This window comes from Sturnus vulgaris, chromosome 5, assembly GCF_052056855.1.
Source record: "Sturnus vulgaris isolate bStuVul1 chromosome 5, bStuVul1.hap1, whole genome shotgun sequence".
Classification (NCBI taxonomy): Eukaryota; Metazoa; Chordata; class Aves; order Passeriformes; family Sturnidae; genus Sturnus; species Sturnus vulgaris.
The window spans coordinates 68890495-68910753 of record NC_142247.1 but is presented as its reverse complement, the minus strand read 5'-3'; the positions used below and the strand labels follow the sequence as shown (position 1 = coordinate 68910753).

The 20259-nt window shown below is 37.6% G+C and overlaps 1 protein-coding gene across 12 annotated transcripts in view; it reads right to left on the bottom strand.

Moving 5' to 3' along the window:
• Window positions 1-20259, bottom strand: part of USP6NL (USP6 N-terminal like) — a 110899-nt gene that overhangs the window by 34660 nt on the left and 55980 nt on the right. For all 12 annotated transcript variants that reach the window (XM_014883087.2, XM_088165929.1, XM_088165932.1 and 9 more), the window contains 2 exons: window positions 6041-6080; window positions 1311-1391 (listed from right to left, as the gene is read on the bottom strand). In XM_014883087.2, the coding sequence (XP_014738573.2) occupies window positions 1311-1391; window positions 6041-6080 (121 nt within the window). The remainder of the gene's footprint in view (window positions 1-1310; window positions 1392-6040; window positions 6081-20259) is intronic.

The window sequence follows — 20259 nt, the reverse complement described above, 5'->3', positions numbered from 1 at the left end:
GAAACTCTTTCTGTTCAGCTGATCTGCTAGACCTTCTGCATGCCTGGTGAAGAGGGGATTATTTATTTAAGTCAGTGTCTCGTGGACTGATGTCACCAATGGCTGAAGAGCACAACCACTGCAGCTTAGATGACATGTGGTTACTGTGTTACCTGAAGGTCATATTTAACATTCTCTTTGCAAACAAAGTAGCTGCTACAGAGTTTTTTTATTGTCCCTTTGACTTGGGAATATATTTGATCTTAAAATCTCCTTACTGCAACATTAACAAAACAAAGTCACAACAGTTAAGATCTCCAGTTTCTCCTCCCAGAGGAAATGGCAGGACAGAAAGTAGGATTATAAGAAAAACTTGGACAACAAGTAATTATTCTTCATGCATTCATATCATATTTTAAGGAAAGGGACTTTCTAGATTCTGAGATATGTCCTGAAAGAGATCAACCAGTGGCTTTGGTTTTTAACAAAAAAAGTCTCAAAAACAGATGTAGCAAGCAGACAGGATGAGCAAAGGATATGCCAAGTATCTTTCTCCCTCTACTTTATTTGCAGCATCTCAGCTCTCTGCTCATCAGGCTAACAAGTATTCTGGTCTCAATCCCTCTCTTCTAAGGTCTCAATTTTGCATAGATAATTTACTTAAGCAGAAGGCCAGTAAGGGAGTGAGGCCATTCCAGGCCAGTCATTGGGCAGGAACCTGGGATGTGTAACAGCTGCCCTTGGTCCTCTGCACAGTACAGCAGCACCAAAAAATACCAACAGAAGCCCCAACAGAAAATGCAAGTCTTAAGCTGTGTCAAAGAGAAGAAGGAATCTGAATTCAGGATTCTGTGCATTATTCACCAAACAGCCACAAGATCAGATATGAAAGCCCCCCCAGGACCCAGTGTTGGGAATACGGCCTCTCCAGCAAGTTATTTTTCCAGCTGAAATCCTTCCATAATTTTAAGATGACCAAGACCACAATTCCAGCAAATAAACTGTTCATATGGAAGTCCCCACCTAGCTTTTAAAGCAAGTAAAAGTATTTAGCATTTAATGGCACACCTGACATAACCCACTGTGTCCACAGTTTATTCTTCACACGTGAACATACCAAACACAATTCCTCCATTTGATTACCAATTTTGTTGGGTAATTACAATTGGGTTATTAGGTATTATTGAATTTTGGAAGAACAAAAAAACCTTATTCTTCCAGTTTGGGGTTTGGGTTTGTTTCTTTTCAGGTATCAAACACAGGAAATCTAATTTCAGGGTATACATTCTTTCCAAAGTGACAGCCAATGAAAAAAGCATGCAGAATTTTACCTTTTCACTATTCTTGTATTTTTCCCAGCTTTTCAGCATCTTAAGCCATTTTGTAGTTCTTTCAATTTCAAGGTGCTTTTGCTGAAAAGAAATTAGAAATTTTTAGTATCTCCAAAACGAATGCATTAAAAGTTGTTTATGTTTTTTTAAAAATAACAAGAAAAAGTTTAAGAGAGCATTATGAACTTTTTACTCAGTCATCTGAGAACAGCAAAGAATAACACCAGTTCATTTAAAACATCCAAAAAACCAGCCAACCAAAAACAAAGCAGAAACTCTTATTTTCAGAACTATGCAGGAATTGTATTTTGTAAGAGGAGGTTAAGTGCAAGATTTCTTGAAGTTTCTTTCTTACATATTTGGCAAGTTAAAAAAACCAAACAACAACATCAACTTCCATTCGTTTTTATACTCAGTTTTCAGGCAAATAATTTCTGCTGCAAGCCACTTAAAAGTTAGTTGTTCTGAAATGATCTTCTTTCCCCAGACTTGCCCTAAACATAATTAGCTTCTGTTTGCAAGTGATCACACAAATCATCCCTTCTTAAAAGGCACAGAGTTAAAAAGGAACAAAAACAAGTGCATGTAAGAGTGACAGCACAGGAGCAGAAGTGGGAATAAGCTTTAATTTTTAGACATTAAAAGCTAGAAATCCTTGCCATAATTGTCTTCCTTGGCATGGCACATTTTCACCTGAATTACCCTGTAACTCAACGTCAAAGATTTCTTCTGAAGATCTATTTGCTTAAACTTTATTACTGAGAAGACTATTTCAGTAACAAGTGATAGACTGAGAATCAAACCCAAAACAAACCCCATCTTCTCAAAATAAATGGTTACATTATGTAGTCTCACAAGCACAGCCCTACCAGCTTAGAAACTGCTTTTCTATCTACGAAAATATTGCTAGAGTTGCCATCAGCTTCTTGAATTTGGGAACCAAACAAGCACTTGGAATCAGCCATCTTAGTCCATGGAATTCCAGGCTCTTTGGCACTACACGACCAAACATCTGTATTTTGTTAGCTCCAATGATAACACTTTCAGCACTTATTTTTACAGCCCAGCTTTACATTTTGCAAAGTCTCTGATTATACTACAAAGTTAATAGTTAGCTGTGTGTTTTTTACATGTTTTTAATGAGACTATTTCAGCTCTCTCAATAAAGCTTTGGAGCAGAAGATCCAGACTGGAAAGGTTAAAGCAGAAAAATGTATGTGTGTGGCTACTGCTTTCTTTTCAGAGTTGAATATAAAGAAGTATTTAGTTTTATTGTAAAGGACAGCCCCTCTACCTCCAACTTCAAATCTAGGGATTAATAAAGACAGGAAGGATATTCATATGGTTAGTGATTCAATCTGGTAACAATGTAAAAGTTTAATTTTAAAGCTCCGCTGGATACTGAAAAGTTATTAACACTTTCATTAAGTATTTATAAAGTCAATTGCATCCAAAATGTTGGGGGAAATATAAAAGGAAATTATTACTTATTGTCCCAATAGAATCCCGATTTTATTTCTAGCTTTTACCCATCAGAATTTGTGCATTCTTTTTTTTGCTATCAATGCAATAAAATGGGCTTCTTTAACTGCCTGAACTTTTTTAATGCAGGAGCCCAAAGCCTTCCATTACCAGAAGAATAACTCGATGAAGTTTGGGTCCACCCCAAATATGATAAGTCCACAAAATGTCCTGGAAATAAGTTGGTTTGGGTTTTCAAGTTATTTTTGTTTGAATTCAAATTCTGCAAGCCTGACACAAGTACAAAAATATTATGGGGAAAAGAAGTGCCTCTACTCTTTTAACCTTATCTATCTACTCATGTTGCTATCAACTGCCCACATTCCTGTTCAGGTTCTGGCTGTGTTGGGTAATAGCTCAAATACTTGCCTTTTAAATTTTTTTTAAAAGACATTTCTTAAGACTTACGTTAGAGGACAAGGCTAGAAAAATTGTTGCTCCCAAGATTTCACAACACTGTTTCTGATTCTCCTTCACACTTGTAACCCCTTTAAGAAATCAGCATTTTCAACATCTCTTAAAGCAGCTGTTCTTTAGGCATAGTTTAAGCTGCACGAATAACAGGAAGTCAGGAAAGGTCTCTGCCCTCAACAGGTTTTTCATGTAATTGGTAAGAAAAATAAAACCCTATCTGCTTCCACAGACTTTATGTTTGTATGTTTGATCTGCTTTCAAGATTTTTGGTCTTTTGAGCCAGAAGCTCACTTCAATTGTATATTTGGTCAAGCTTTTATGTCTTTGTGTGAATTTACCCATTCTCAAGTGATGCTACTGTAGTCAAAATAGCAATTATTTTTGTGTTCAGTTGTTGAAAACTTTTAGCTATTTCTTTCCCTATCTGAATTATGTTCACTTTCATGTCTAACAGGTACAACACTGAAAACACAGACAGATCTGAGGCAGCTCATTGCAGAGAAGAAGAATGCTGCTGCTGCTCTTTCAGACAAGTTCCATGTAGCTGTCACCAAAAAAAGGGGAAAAAAATCCATTTATCTGTCTTCTGAGTGCATTTTACACTTTGAAGCATTTTTGCCATTGGGTGTAACAAAACCCCTAATTGAAGCAGAGCTGGTTTCCGTCTCTCATGTCAGTAAACAATGCCCTAGTGAAAGCAAAAAAATCATGAAGTTGGCAAGCAGCCCTCTCGTGTGCAGCACTCCACCTTCCCAGAGAGATGAGGCTTAAAGCAATGCTTCAGCAAAAGCCTCAGACAAAACCAAAACTTGCTGAACTGCTCCCCAAGAGAATTTATAATCAAGTAAACCAATGACAAAACCTAACTGAAAATGATTTAAAAACATTTCATAGAATTCAAAATCAGAGTCAGAGACAGACTATAGATCTACTGAGGTCAGTTCTCCTTTCCTCCTCCAGAAAATCTTTCCTCCCCTTGTTTTATCTGAGATGTGCTGGATGATTCATCTCAATGTTAAGAAGTTCATAACACAGGACAATGATTTGACACATCTAAGGCATCAAACGTGCAGCAATGTAAATGAAGCACCAAAAAGAGTAATTACTGTTAATGCAGAGTAAAAGTGTTATGACCAAAAATACAAATACACATACAGGAATCCCAGCCTAAGGGGTTTTTTTGTATCTGAAGAACAGATTCCGAATTCACAAGGATATCAACCTTTTACGTAAGTTGCAAATGAAACGAAAACTTGAGTTAGGAATATTTTTTAAAATTCACAGGGCAAAAGGAAAGCATAAACAACTCTGCTGAGTAAGTGACTTCAAAAGATATTGTACAGAAAGCTTTTAATCTTAGCCTACATTAACATAACACAGTAATCCTTATGAATGGTATCTTGAAAATTGCAAAGATTCGAATCCTGCTGACAGAAGCCAGATAAAGCTCAGACCAGCAGAGGTCAGGATACCATCAGGAGTGTAACCAGCAGTCAAATGCAAGAGCATCACTGGATGATTATAAAAACACACTGGACTTGCAATTTAACACTGACTCCATAAATACAGTTCCTGTGCTGACACTTTGAGACAGCACGAATACAATTTGGGACAGAGAACCGAGACACTATTTCCCCCAAATAATTTAAGGCTAACTACAAAGCTACAGTGAATCAGAGCTTCAAAACACATCTACCACAGTAGCTGCAAGCTGCTTAACATTTCTGCTCAGAGACTCACCCCCCGCTGTGTCCTTCTGATGGAAATGAAATTATACATTACACTCACTGTGTTATTAAATGTAATGAAACATGGCAGGAAAATGCAGCTATTTCAGAGTGTGTATGCAAATTCACACATGAACCAAGGCAAAACAAAAGAGACAAGTTCTACTCTTTTGCAGTAAGCATCTCTAACTAGCTTCAGTATATAATTGAAGTACAAAATAATTCATTTTCAGAAGCACTGCTGGTCTGAACACTCAAGGAGCTGAGCTGCCTTGAAGTAAGTCATTCCATCCTCTTTCCATGTATTCTACTGATTTGTGCAGCCAAGAGGGCTAACTTAAACTTACAGCTTTAAATACTTGATCTTAATTTTTCTGGTTTGATTTGGTCTTGGAGGTAACAACAGACCCAACCAACCAAGGGGAAATACCAACAGTAACTAGGTCCAGACAAGCAGAAATTCAGTTCCCCATTATTTTTCCACATTCCCAACGCATCAGTTGCCAAACTAATTCTCCAGAACCCTGCAGCAGCAGAAGGATTTTTGGACGAGGACCCACAGCAGCTGCCAACAGGACCTGCACATCCAGAATACAGCCAGCTCAGCATCTCAGCATTACTGTAGTGGCAGCAGGATATTTGTCACCATTTCCCAAAGGAGCAGAGCAGCCCAGGCTCCCCAGGACGCAGTGCACACCTCGGTGTCAGTGCCACCACCTCACTCACATCATCCATCCCCCTGCACAGCTGATGGCAGCTCCTGGCACAGGACCTCAGCTTTCACTCTTTCAGGGCAGAGCTGGGTGTGAGCTCTTAAGTAGCTCCATTCCCTTCACTAGGCAAAGTAACAGGAGAGGAATATTCACTGCCATTGGCAGGAGCAAATGTAAGAACGACCGGGCACCCAGAGATCTGTGACAGTTTTTGGTACTTAGAACGCGCTTCTTTGGAAATGCAAATCACTAAAATCTTTCATCAACACATTTCACAATGATTTATATTTTTAAAAGCTGTAAATCTCTAAATGTTTACTTACTAGTAAAAAAACCTGGAGGACAGTGGACTTACCTTTTCTATCATCACATCATGGACTGGAAGCTCCTCTGGACTGAAAACAAAGACAAAGTTTGTATTAGTATTGGTTGATCTTGTCACGAAATCACTTCTGTATAGGCTCTTACAAGTCAGCACTTACACCAGCAATTTGTAGTGTCAAGTGAATGAGAATTCTGAACTGTAAAGAACAACTAATATTTTAAGTACAGAACTAGGATTTTAGATCAGAGTAGCTGCATAACTTAAGAAAAACATTGCATAACTTAAGAAAATTATTTTTCTTCTGTGAAAGCACCCTATGCTGTAGTACTGAACTGAAACCCAAATGATATTTGTTTTCTTTGACAATACTATTGTTTGCTGACTTACCAACAAAAAAAAGTGCATCTTCCTTTACTACTGTGCTCAAGGAAAGTCACTGAGACTTTGCTTGACTTGAGAGAGTTAATTCACATGTTCTCAAAACTACAAATCTCACTCTAAGTAACAAGCAGGAAAAAATGAGTTTTGTTACTAGGTACATAAGTAATACTAAAATTTGTCTTTTCACTTCTTACCCTAAGCTTAAAAAGGCAGTTTAGGAATTGAAAGCTTGAAAAGCAACCTTTGGCTTTATACATCTTCAGACTTTCCATTACTTTCATTTCATTCTGAGGCCTCTGACTTCTGTTTTTCTTAGCAAATAAATTTGTGCTTTTCCTCTCAAAAGTAACTGGACCACCTTGATGCCAAGTGAGCCTGACTTCTGCAGCTTCTGAAAACACAGCAGCTCAACTGTAAAAAGCAACTCCCTTCTGCTCTAGAGGTCAGATAAATAACACACCCAACAAAACCATGTTTAAAAGGGATTAAAACACAGGAAATAAGTGAAATACTTTTCAAAATTCCTACTGAGTATTGATATTATGAAAAAAAACCCCTCATACCTACATCATTATAGCTTTCTACAGAGAAGCTATTAAACACCAGTATTTTAGACCTGTATCCAGTTTGTGCACGGGTGACCTTGGGGAAGGCTATAGAAGTTAAGGCTGCAGTCAGTGTAAAGAACACTGATGCAAAACACTTGAATTGTATTCAATCTCATTTCTTTTATAAGATGCTGTTTCAGATTCAGAAGTTATATTTGAATAAAGAAATACAGGATAAAGAAATACATTTGAACCACTTCATCTAATGGAAAAACTTGCTCCCATCAACACCTTCACAGAGACCACAAACAAGTCAAAGTTTCCAGTCCACAGCTCAGAAACTAACTTTAAAACCAAGACTGTTGCTTTTGAGCAGCATTGCAAAAACCATAATTCGTTAGTTTAGAGGCACATAACAAATATCTGAAAGTTTTCTTGCTGAACAACAACATAATTAAAAAACCTCTACCAACATCTAACACACTAGAAACAACCTCCAGTCAGTGCTATTTGAAAATGTTAACAAAATTTTAGTATTGTGCACACTCTCATATAACTAAATCAGCTGAAAGAAGGCCCTTTGTATATCAAATACCACCTAGAAATTCAGCTTATTTGAAGTGGAAAGAAAAAGCAAAGCAGAAGAAACAATTTCATTTAATACAATCTGCTTGGGGAGGCTGTTGTTTGGTTTGATGCACAAAGACTGCTTGGCCTTCTCACATCACTTAGAATTTCCAATTCTTCAGTGACAGTTGCAGGCCCTCCACGAGCCTCCCACAGCAGCCTCGTTCTTCACAGCCCTTCAGAGCAGCTGGCTGTGCACACAGCACACAACAAACTCCTTTTCCTCCAGCGCTGCCTGCAGTGTGCAAGGCAAGGATCTGACAGCTCCGCATCCCCACGGACTCACTCCGGCCACAGCAGCTCCTCTGCTGAACTGGGACCCCTTGACAGCTTATCTTCACACTGCCATGGGAACTGACCACGTGAAAGATTAATCGAATCTTAGTTTTCACAAAGGGAAAATGAGTTTTAGTAATTTATTAAGGAATTGCTCTCTGCTAATTTTGCGAGTTATCATCAACGTACAAAAAAATGAATGGCTGAACGTCCTGAGTAGGAAAAGGCAGCCCTCATGTCCTGGGAAGCAGACACTAAATCATTCCAACATCAAATTTATGCTCAGATTGCTCTTTTTTTTTTTTGAGCTGCACAGCTCTGCACTAATACCACAGAGCTACAGTGACATTCCACAGCAGCACATGAGGGCAGCCCCCTGTTTTTATTCCTTCCCCAAGTCACTGCTGAGCACCTGGCAAACAGCACAGGAGCCAAACGAATTGCCCGGGGCTGCTCAGTAACTCACTGGACATGCAGGAGCTCCTGAAGATCTCCCTCTCCACTAACAGGATGGCATCGACTGTGCCCCTATATTCACATATGTAAAGACTAAAACCTACCCTGCAAGGACTGAAGGAACAGCACTGCAGGCACACAAACTCTCTCAAGCCCCTAAAGGTATTTTAAATAAATGTATTTCCATTTAGTGTGATTTCTATGCAGAAGAACCTTAGAGATTTTCTTTTATTAGGCAGGATCAGACACAAAATCAATTAATGTCAATGAATCTGTTATTTTATTGTACCTTCTATGTTTTCTTTATAATGATGCATCTTTCCCTTCCTTCCTCGGCCAAGCCAATCTAATATTGTTACACCTTAATTATTTCTTTTTAAAATTCATCTTCTCCAACCATTCTCGGTCTATTTAAACTTGCATTTCTCCATGGCTTTTATCTTCATACTTCACCAAATAATAATGGGAAATAGTAAACAGTACCAACATAATATAGCTATAGCCTGCCCTAAGATGACTGTTTTCCTTTAATAGCTCAAGTAATATTCATTTAGGGGATCCAGAGACAACAGAACAGATTAACATAATTAGCTTGGAACCATACAATCCTGGATATCCAAAAGGGGAGTCACAGGGATGCTTTTAACTGAAGTCATGAAAATAAGGTCTCACTTAGCAGAAACGAAATCTTAACAGTCTGCTGTCCCCACTAAAGTAAAATCTGAATAGGTAAAGTCAGCTGTTGAGCCAGGAATTAACTATCACCACCCCTGGTCTGTGCCTTGCCATGCAGACAAGAGCTCCCAGCTGCAGCCACACAGGATTCCAACAGCAGCTCAGGGCTCTGCCTGTCACTGCCAAGCTCCTCTGGAGTTACAGCACTAAGGGAAAGGGATTAAGATCTTGTCTCCAGGTCTAGGAGCTGCAAACCACTGCAAGATCAAATCCCAACTACAGTAAGGTGCCTGATGGTCATCCTACTATGAGGCTCCTCAAAGATATCTCACTGGAAGAAATATATAAATATTGGATTCCAAGGTCTGACTGGAACTTAGGATCTCTACCCATGGTCCTCACTGGTGGTGATCTCCAGCATTAGCCCAAAGCCACCTTCCCATCTTGCAGCCTGGACTACTTCCACCTTCTGGTGAGATGGTCTCTAAGGTCAAAGACAAGACTTCATTTATTAGACCTGATTGAAAGTGCCTTTTTTTATTATGTTATAAGGGATGAAGGGATCTTACACCTTTAAATCCACCACACTGGCTAACACAGGTTTTCATGTTTCAAGAAAACTTAAAAAAAAAAAAAAATGCCTGAACATCTGACACTTCAGAATATTAAATATGCAGATATATGGTTTTGACCATTACAGCATGTGTTGTAATTAGCCTCCTTGAGTAACAGTGGTCATTTTCAAATAAATTAAAAAGTCTAAGGCTTAACAAGGTTACAGTTCCCCACCCACTGCTGCTGTCTAAACCAGTACTCTTTAAATAGCACTTTGATGTATTTGTTCAATGCAAATACAAAAAAAGACTTTATTATATTACACACTCAAAAGATTTATTCTTTTCCTACATTTGTATTTAAATCCCAAGTATGCTCCCCACTGACTCAAATCACAGCATTTTCCTGTTTCTAGTTTGGCTTAAGTTTAAGAAATGTAAAGCCTCCTCTGTCCTGTGCAGCTTCAGTTGAGGATGGAAGATATTTAGTGCAATGATCAACCTTGGTATACACCAGTTACCCCAGAACTCTGAATTCCAGAGGATCAATTCATTACTGCACAATTACAAATTGGACAAGGCCTGACAACAAAATTTTCAATGAAGAAAAAAAAAAAAAAAAAAACAGCAGAAATTGACCACAATAAAACCAAAAACACTACAAAGCTGAATTGCCTAAAGAATTGTAATGTTCAAAATCTTTTGATTTGCTGTACTTTTATTTCTCAATTTCTATTTCAGAACTGGCCAGGGCACTGTTAAGAACTTTGGGGCTTATTATCATGAAACATTTGTGGGAACAACTGTATCAGTTATTAGATCACACACAAGTGATCTAATTAAAAACTCAATTACATTCAATATTTCTATATTACTGAACCCAGTGTAACAGAGATATTTAAAAAATTTAATCTTCATAAAGCCTGCAAAGCAGTACCTGTGCAAAAGGTTTTCTCAAGCTATGACTCAATTATATTCTCATGCTCTCCTCTAAGTGTAATAGCATCACCTTGTATCACTGCACAGAGTTTCATTTTAAATGAAAAGTATTTCAAAATCTTATCTGGCATCACATTTTAAATATAATGTGGAAGAAATTTCTTGCAGAACATTGATCTTCATGGTCTCACTGACTTAATCATGAAGAAACAAATGCTGTGCACTCTGCTTGTCATTTGTGATGCCCTTTTAAGTGTTTAAATCCACAAAGAAAACATACTTGCTATTTCCCAGGAGACTTATCATGAAGAAAGTATTCTTAAAACTTTCTTAAACCAGTCATTTGTATCATTTTGAAACCTTCATGATCAAGAAATTTGTGAGGAAACATCCACGAAAACATTAGTAAGGTATAAAACTCAAAACCAAAAGTGACCTGAAATAAATCTGGAAGAGTGATCATGCACAGGGGTAAGGTATGAGAAGGGAAGAATTCACTTGACAGGTGTCTGAACACAAAGAGCTTTAGTACAAATGGATTTGTCTTGCTGTACAATATGAAACTCAGATTGCTCAAGTAACAACTTGCACCATTACAGTATCCAGATATATTAGGAAAAAGTAAATCTGCCCAAATAGGTACAGTTTTAAATTGCGTGATTTGTCAGGAGTGAGTTTTAGGAGTCTATGTCTTTACTAGACACAAAAAAAATGAGTATATTCACACTGGGAAACCAATTCTGCAGCAATAAACACACTAATGAGGTGTTCTATTAGGTCTGCCTCCCCCTCGGTGTCTGATACATGGCACATAAAGCTGTCAGGGCAATATGGGGTATTATGGATATGTACAACAGTGCTTTGCAACAGGTAATTTTCAGAGGAATCTTGACTATAAATACTGCTTTAATCTTCCAGCTTTTCAAAGGAAATTAAAGCAAAAGTGTCATTTTCAAAATCAATACTATATGGAAAAGATTTCTGAAAATATTAAGGAGAAAGTAAGAAAGTTGTTATTTTTCACAGATAAAATTCTATGGCTCACTTCCTATCTCGCAATTTACTTACAAACTCACAATTTTGATTGAGTCTGTCTCCAAATATTTGGAGCTCTGCTACTGTAATCATCCACTTGGAATTTTCACCTAACAACCTCTGAACAGTATGGGGATAGTGACTACAGCAGATTAAAAAACAGCTTTCTGAAGTTTTGTTAAAATTCGTAAGCAAGCCAAAGTAATTAATTAACATATGGGATAAGCCAGTGTGACATTCCACAATATAATTATCAGGAAACATGCTGCAAGAAAGAATTTAATGCTGGCAAAAGGTTGGACCACATGTGATTTTGTGACTAGGTTTTATTTGCAATTATTATTTGTGGATTCTGTGGATGTTGCTGCCAATTGCACAGCACAGTGCCATGAACATGTAGCTCCTGTCCAGAAAGTCTCAAGCAGTGTGCACTGTGAGAGATGAGATAATACAAAATCAAAGTTTTATCAAACTCAAATAAATCTCAAAATGGTGACTTTTTTAGTAAAGTACTTTGCTGCTTGAAAAAAGATGGCTTCGCTGTTTTTATTGCCAATATGAAAAATTATCAAGAAATTTATAGCAAAAAACATAGAACTGTGCTTTCACAGCCAAATTCTAAAAATATGTGCTGTCCTCTGTTTTTAGTGAAAAGGCATGTTCTATATACCAACTTGAACGTTTCACCAGCATGGAATCAGAATACCTTTAGAAAATCTATAATCTGCTTAAATTGAGCACATCAGCATTTCTAGTGATTTTTGATGTCATTTTAATTTTACATAAATTAACACAGGTTAAAAATGTCTTCTCAGAATCACATTTTTATAGAATGATAATAATTAGTCTAAGCTACCTTAAAATTCCCAAGAGTCTAAAAGGCAAATGAAAGAGAATGCCTTGCTTCTAATTTACATTTACATAAATGTCTAAAACACCTAGGATTTTGTCCTTAAACACATATCTCCTGTTTTGAAGTACTGCTCGAAGGTTACTTCCTGTGCAGATCACTTATACTATAAATTAACAGTGATCCATGGTTTGCATGTTGGCAGCTTCATCTGCATTAAAATTCATGGGCTATGCAAAGCGTATTTCAACATAAATTAACTAAGGTGGTATTGTTCCAGCAATACATACTTGTTCACTGCTGAAGCTCACAGCATTATGTACATACACTTGCTTCTTTGAGGAAATAAACTCCAGTGGTCTCAAATCCCATTCTGGTGGGTCCTTCACTGGGTCAAGAGTAGCAACATCTTTGCACTTCTAAAAACTGTCCCTCCTTTTAGCATCTTTTACAACCTGTGCCAGTGAAACACACTCTGGCCATTCCCTACATTCAGTTACTTTCATCTTCTATAAATGCTAAATTTAGTAGGAGATATATGAGGTAATAATGATTATGCTACACACTTATGTTTTAGAGCTTAAGCAGTAACTCAAAACCATTGCATATCGCTTTATGAATGTTGTATAAATTAAACCATATTAACATAGTCAATCATTTTTTTTCAGTTCTGCTACCTAATAGCTCTTTTCATACAAGGAAGTACTTCATGAATTCCTAGTACACACTGGGTGATCTTTTACTCAAATCAAGTAGCAGCAGCTGTTAACAAAAAAAACACGTTATTTGTCCTTAGTTGGCAGAATTATCCTGCAGCTTATTTTTGTGTTTGCCATCAAATCTGCAGGATTGCATTCATCTCATTTCCTTCTGTATCTGCAGGGGATTGCTGAAGTGACAGCCTGGACTAACTCAGCTGAAAGAATGGATTTAAAATTCAAATTTCAACTCTAGTCCTAAGAATAAGCTTAGAATAAAGCTAAGCCAAAGAAAGGGGTAACACTGTGACACAGATTTAGGAAGAAAAAAAAAAAAGACCATACCATTCTGAATTACAGCAAATAACAGAACATTTATTCTTTCCACAGGAAGGACAAGCATGAAAGAAAAGTAAGAGAAGAACCACACACTAGATCACCACAATAACATAAGGGGAAAGGGAAGACAAAAAATTTTAAAAGAGAAGATCATCTTAAATACTGTTGCAGAAGAAATGAAATGCACAGTCCAAGTAACAGAAAAATTCATTGCTAACTTCAGCACTTCCTTCTTCTCCTGGTGGTCCTACCACGAATACAAATATATACAATTGCATATATTTGTACAAGTGATGTGCAATTGTAAAGCTCCCAGGTGACCACCAGAGAGAAGGTCTGGTTCTTTTCCCTTTGCTATGGCTGGTTTAGGCAATTTTCATGAAACAGCTTTGAATAAACAACCACTTTTCCCCATCAGGCTGACAAAGAATACTTGTTAAAGTAGTAAGTGTGAGAAAAAGTGAACAACAAAGGCACTGAAGAGTTCCTCATAGTAACCAAAACACCTTCTAAAGCAACACTTCTGACCACAAGCTCTTGCAAAATAAGACCTTGCTTTAAGGAAGCAAATACTGCAAATTGCCACAGACAGCTCATGCTTTTGGATACAAGTTCAAATGCATGAATGCAAAGACTCACAACACAACCACAACTGCAGACAAATCCACAGAACAGGGTTCACTGTCCATCATGGAAGACGTAAACTCAGCCAGAATGGACAAGAATAAGTAAATTTTATACCACGTCCCATGTACTCTTCCATTGTCAGGGATGTTTAAATAAAATTACCTATTTACCCTGGTCTCTGAACCAGCCTCACCACTTCACAACTGCATAGTAAGCAAGGATTCTCAGGAATTCCATAACTGATAAAACGTGTGTTTGCTGTGTTTTCGAAACAGGTTTTGTCATACAGAAATGCAATTAAAATATTATTTTAAAAGCAGTTCCCTGTGGAAGCATGCAAAGAAAAAAAAAAAATAAAGGATTTGTCTAGTGCTAGGAAGATGAACCTAAAAAAAAACCTTTTTTGAATCTCAATAACTACGAAAACTACCACTTCTCTCCTTAAATAAAGATAATATCCTCAGGGTGTATTAAGGCAAAAAGAAACAATGTTAAATAGCGCTGAAATTTGTAGTTGGGTTTTTTTTAACAGCAGTTCCTCAATATGATTAGCAATGAATATTCTGCAGCAAAATCGGTCAAGGCAAGTGTCTCACATATGAGAAGGCAGAATCTGTGGCACATAATACAAGATTCCAATGAAGAGAGGAGAATTCCATGGAGTTCCCATGGTAAATCTATATTAACACCTCATGAAAAATTCTAGACAGTCAAAATGAGGCATATTTGTATATTTAGGAGAAAGAGAAGAGAAACACAAGTTTTCTCTAATAAGAGAGACCTGAATTTTTTTTAAAATAAAGATTTGACTTTGGCAGCTGAAAGTGGCTGAACCTGGAACACTTCTTCCCAAGGGAAGGAAGAGTTTAGCCGCTCTCCTGACAAGAGGGTCTGACCCTGTCTCACAAAGCTGAGAAGAGGAAAATGACAAGTCCCTGCTGAATGACCAGCATAAACAAAATGCAGTAAGATTGACATTTATAATTGAACTGTTAAGAATAAACGTTTCACTGCTATTTCAGCACATCACCACATCACTTGGCATGTTTGGCAGTATTTACTGTGCCTAGAAAATTAGGAATCATGGCTTCATGTCACTGTGAACAGTAACTTTGCAACTTTTCTAGTAGCCTTGGAGCTCTTTCCTTGAACTCTGATGTGCAGATATAATAGCCTTAAAAGGAAACAGCCTGAAACTGAGGCAGAGGAGATTAGATTAGATTAGATATTGGGAAAGAATGTTTCACTCTCAGGGTGGTCAGGCATTGGAACAGGTTGTCCAGGGAGGTGATGGAGTCACCATCCCTGGAGGTGTTTAAGTGGCTCCTGGATCTGGCACTGGATGATGTGGTTTAGTAATTATTGGGGTTATAGTCATGGTGCTGGGTTTACTGCTGGTCTTAACTCTCTTCCAACCCTGATTCTATGACTCTTCCACTAAAAAGTTGAAAATAAAATTACATAAAATCCCTATTTTTTTTGAATGCTACTTTGATTATTACCAAATTACATCAACCATGCTTCTTTCTTTCTTTAACTGTTACTACCCAACATCTCAGCATAACTTCTTTTGCTGCCAAGAACCCTCAGAGCCCTGTCCTTACAGCTCTTATCTGGAGAGAACTCACTCGTGTATCCACCCAAATCAGCAGGGAGAGCTGCACAAGAATTATTGCTCTTGGACATGTGGTTCCACAAGCACACAGGAGAAAATACCAAGGAATGCACACAGAATACTTCAGAGACAAGGACTATTTTCCAGCTAGGCTATATACAAATTACTAAGAAATAGAATCCAAGAGGGGATAACTGGTTGCTCATCATATTGCTCCCTATCAAGAAGTTCAGGGAAAAATAATAATACTGGAGAGGAAAAAAGAAAATCAATAGTTTCATTTGGAAACATGTAATGGAGTATCTCAATCCCTGACTGAGCTCTCCATTTCTTTGCTCCCCCATCTCGTTTCTGGAGCATGCTGTAGAAATGCACTGGAGCTAATAAAAATGCACTATGTTTTTTTAAAGAGTGAAGCTTGATAAGGAAGAGCAGGTAGGTCTCAGCAAAAGAAAGAATGAATTCTGCTGTTTGAAAAACACCTCTCTAAATGTGATAATCACCATCATTAGCAGACTATTCTCAAAGCATGTTCACTGCTTTAACAGGCTCATGGGATAAAGACTAAGGGTATGAGTCACAATCTCAGCTGCTGTGAATTGGTACAATTCCATCAGGATCAGCACAGAGCTACTGTAAGAGTAGCACAAGAATCTAACCCAAATTTTGGAGAGATCCTCATGAATGGGGTGAGGGCCAGACCACATCTGTATTTTCTACCACTAGCACTTCTATTGTACCACTCTTTAGTCTCTAGGGGATAAAAACCCACATAAACAACCTTGAAAAACAAACCTCGAATCTGCCCAGTCTCACTATGCTGATCCTGGAATATTTATCACCATAACAGCATCTGCCACAGTAAATATACATCCCCAGTTTCCATTTACTGAGCAGGTAGTAAAATGAAAAACACGTTTAAAATTAATCACCCAAGTCAGACCACAAATTGTGACAATATAGGTTATTGCTGTAACAATCAGTAATACAAGTTAGCACAAACCTTGATAATTCAAAGGTGTGAAAATAACTCATATGGTGCAGGCTGAAGAAATAAATACTTTTTAATTTTTTGAATGATGTCATGTCTGCTATGAGTTTCACAGCCCATCACTAAAAGTTACCAGAACAATTCTGTTACTGGCGTTCATCAGGGAACAAGGGAAAGAAAAAAGGTTTTGGAAAGTTGCACTAAGTAAAGGGCAGTTTCTTCTGGTATTTCTGCTTCATAACTATTAAGGCCTGAACACTTAAAACACTTTCTACAATATAGCAATCAGACTATTTAAGTCAGAATCTATATCTCCCAATGAGGAGTAGTAAAATTTGGACTTCAGCTGTAGCTGCCTCAAACTCCAAAAATTATTTTTTAATTTTTTTTTTTACTTAGAAAAGCAAAACTGCAGTCTTGAATAGTTTTCTTATAAAAGAAAACAGAACACCTCCCTCTCAGCTGGGTGATATAGAGAGAGAGAAATATAAAAGAATCATCAAGAATATACACACACAGAAGGATGTGTTGAAAGAACAGATAACATAAATCCTAATTTACAGTTAAAAATTAAAAGTGTGGGACATTTATTTTTTTTAATACTTTTGCTAGGTCCTCAAATAATTGGAATACTGAAATCTGTAGTTCCAACAGGTACCAAAACAAATGAACATGGCTGGTGTTTCTTCTTCAGGGGGATGTTGTTCAATGCTTTACAACTTTCAGTACAAAGCCCCTCAGGACCTGGAGTACATTGACCAGGGCTGTGTTGGGGTGGTGATTTAAGGCAGGAAGATGCTGTTCAGATTTGCTCAAATTTTAGCTTTCTGTGCCATTCCAGGCAGACACCGAGGCCATTTGGCTTATCCTGCTCTGACTTTTGGCCTGGTGTTGGAAGGCCCCAAAGAGGATCAGCTCTTTAAACTGCTCTTGACCTTTACAGTTGCAAAATGCTGTTCTCAGCTTCTACCCTACTTCAGGATCAGTACAAAGTTTGGGCTGTTTTGCAAACTTCAATCAGCCACTGCTCTTGTGACCATTCAACCTTAACATTATGTGGGACAGGGAGGATGGGGAGGGAATCAAGTAATTTTGTCCTTGTAGTTAACTGGAGAGTTTCATAAAAAATAAATACAAAGATATATTAATGAAAAATATATCTTTAAGTATGTGCTACAACAACAGTCAGCTAAAGCTTAAATTCTTATTTACTTACAAAAATACTGTCATTTGAATTTCTTGCTTGCTTTTACTCTTTTAAGATCTTTAATAACTTTTAGCTACAAAAATAACTCAAAACTGTCACTTCTAAATAGACAAATCAATACAGACATTACATAAACTGTCAGTTTAAAGAAATAAAATAGCTTTTAAAACATTCCTAGTTGTAGTAGGGAACTTGTCACCACCCAAGGAATAAGGTATTTATTTTAGTAGCTTTCTTAACCATTCCAAAGCAGCACCAAATCAACTAAATAATTCAAGGAGGGGGAAGGGGGAATCCCAGATCCTGAGGCATTACTGGAATGCCTGCTATGAGCTTCAAGACACTCAGACACTCCTTCAGGGCTTTTTTTACCCTGAAGTTATTCCCTTATCAATGACTGCTGATAGAAAAAAAAGCAAAGAGAAGTTATCTACAAGGTAAAGAAAAGAGCTGATGACAGAACAGTCCACACCAAAAACAATGAGGACATTTAATTTAAAATTTAGCCAGGCTCCAAGACAGGACAGAGAGGAATTGCTTTTTTGTAGAGTGCAGGGTCAACATTCACACAGTGCTGACCAAAAAGACACAACATATCCAACAAGAGAGGGGGGAAAAAAGGAAAAAAGGAAAAACTGAGCAAACAAACCCTTGATTTTTTATGAAAAAATGTTTTCCATTTCCAAAAGCAGCTCAAACAGTTTTTGTTATGACTATCTGTGAAGAGATCTTAGGCATTTCTTCCATTCCTAAAATACTTGATTGCAGAAGTCATCTATTAGGGGCTAAGCCTTATCTGAGCCCTATGGAGTCCCCAGAGATGGGCTGCTGGACTTCCATCAGCTGCAGACACAGCTCCTGCATCTCCATCTCCTGCACTTTCTAGAAAAGAATATCCAATCTATTCAAAACACTGGCAGACTGTGTATACAGACACTAGTGCTAGACTTCAGAGGAAAAAAATGTTCGTTTTAAAATTGAATGGCACTTTTCACATCAGCCTGACTGCTCAGCATTCCTGCATTATCATGAAATCAGCAGCAGGACTTTTACTGGAAAACAAATTGCATTGAATAAGGAGCATGCCTGAGGTTTTTCTGGGAAGGGATATTGCTGCCTTTTTTTTTTTCTTTAAACATTTTTAGGTTGGTAAAACCTAAAATTGTATAAAATTGTATAGAATATACTGGTCTTCTCTGTCAATACTAAGACAAGCTCCCCGATATGGGATTCTCTGAAAGAAACATTACAAAAGAGTTGGTTTTTTAATAGGCTATTCGATGGTTTTTTATCTATTTATCTAATTGATTTTTATCAATTTATCTAATTGATGTATTAATTCAATATACTATTCTGTGTATATCAGAATACTATACTGAGGAAGATCAACAGCACTCGGTATAAACAAGTCTGTATTAATTAAGAGGAACAATACTAATTGGAGAGCCAGAAGAGACACATGGAAGGGGATGCTGAGAACATGGCTGGAGATGTATTCCCAGTGGGAGCAACACCATGTCAGGTGGGGACACAAGGAGCAGAAGGAGAAAATAAGGAAGAAACCAGGAGCAGCAGAAAGAAGTCATCATGTGCAGCAGCTCCTGCACTGCCTGTCACCTCACCAAGGGAACAGGGGTGATCCAAGGCTAACCCACAACAAAAACCAAGGGAAGTTTGTCCTGGAGGCAGAGAGGGGACAGGTGTTTCCTCTAGGTGTCTGTGAAGTGTTATGGTTTGGAGTGTTCCTACCCAGCATATAAATCAGCAGTCAGAATGTCATGTTATCTGGCAGTAAATTATGAAAAAAATTCTCAAAGTTTGGTCTGGTTTGCCTGGAACTCTACATGGCTTAAATAAACCACAACCCACCACTTCCTTATACCCTTGAAACAACAGTAGCTGACAAAGGCCAAATTTTCTACAATTTTGCTAATAATGAGAGTTTCAGTCTTCCTGGTTCCTGCATGCCTCTACTGTACAATTTATGTTTCCAGTAGAGCAGCTCATTACTGCTACAATTTAGTCAGTGCCACTGAACAAACTCCTAGCTGCGTTTTGTTTTGTGCATTCTGGTGTTAAACATCTCAAAAGACAGTCCCCTTGGACCCCCCACAGGTTATTTCACAGCTTAGCTTTGCTGGAAGCCTTCTTCCCACATCCAACTTCCCTCTAAAACTTCCTTTTACTCATTTCAAATAAGTCTCATTATTATAATGCTCTGGTACTTCTCACTGAACACATTTTCTTGTTCCCTAAATTCATTTAAGTATTAACTCAGCTTTTTTTGTGCTTGTTTTAAATAGCTATATTAATAACCTGTCCACACCACTTTCCTTTTAATATCCAAAGTTAACTAGAACATTCACATTCATTTGCAGAACTGCAAAATAAAGTACTGCAGCAAACAAATTGAATTGTGTTCTGAAGGCAG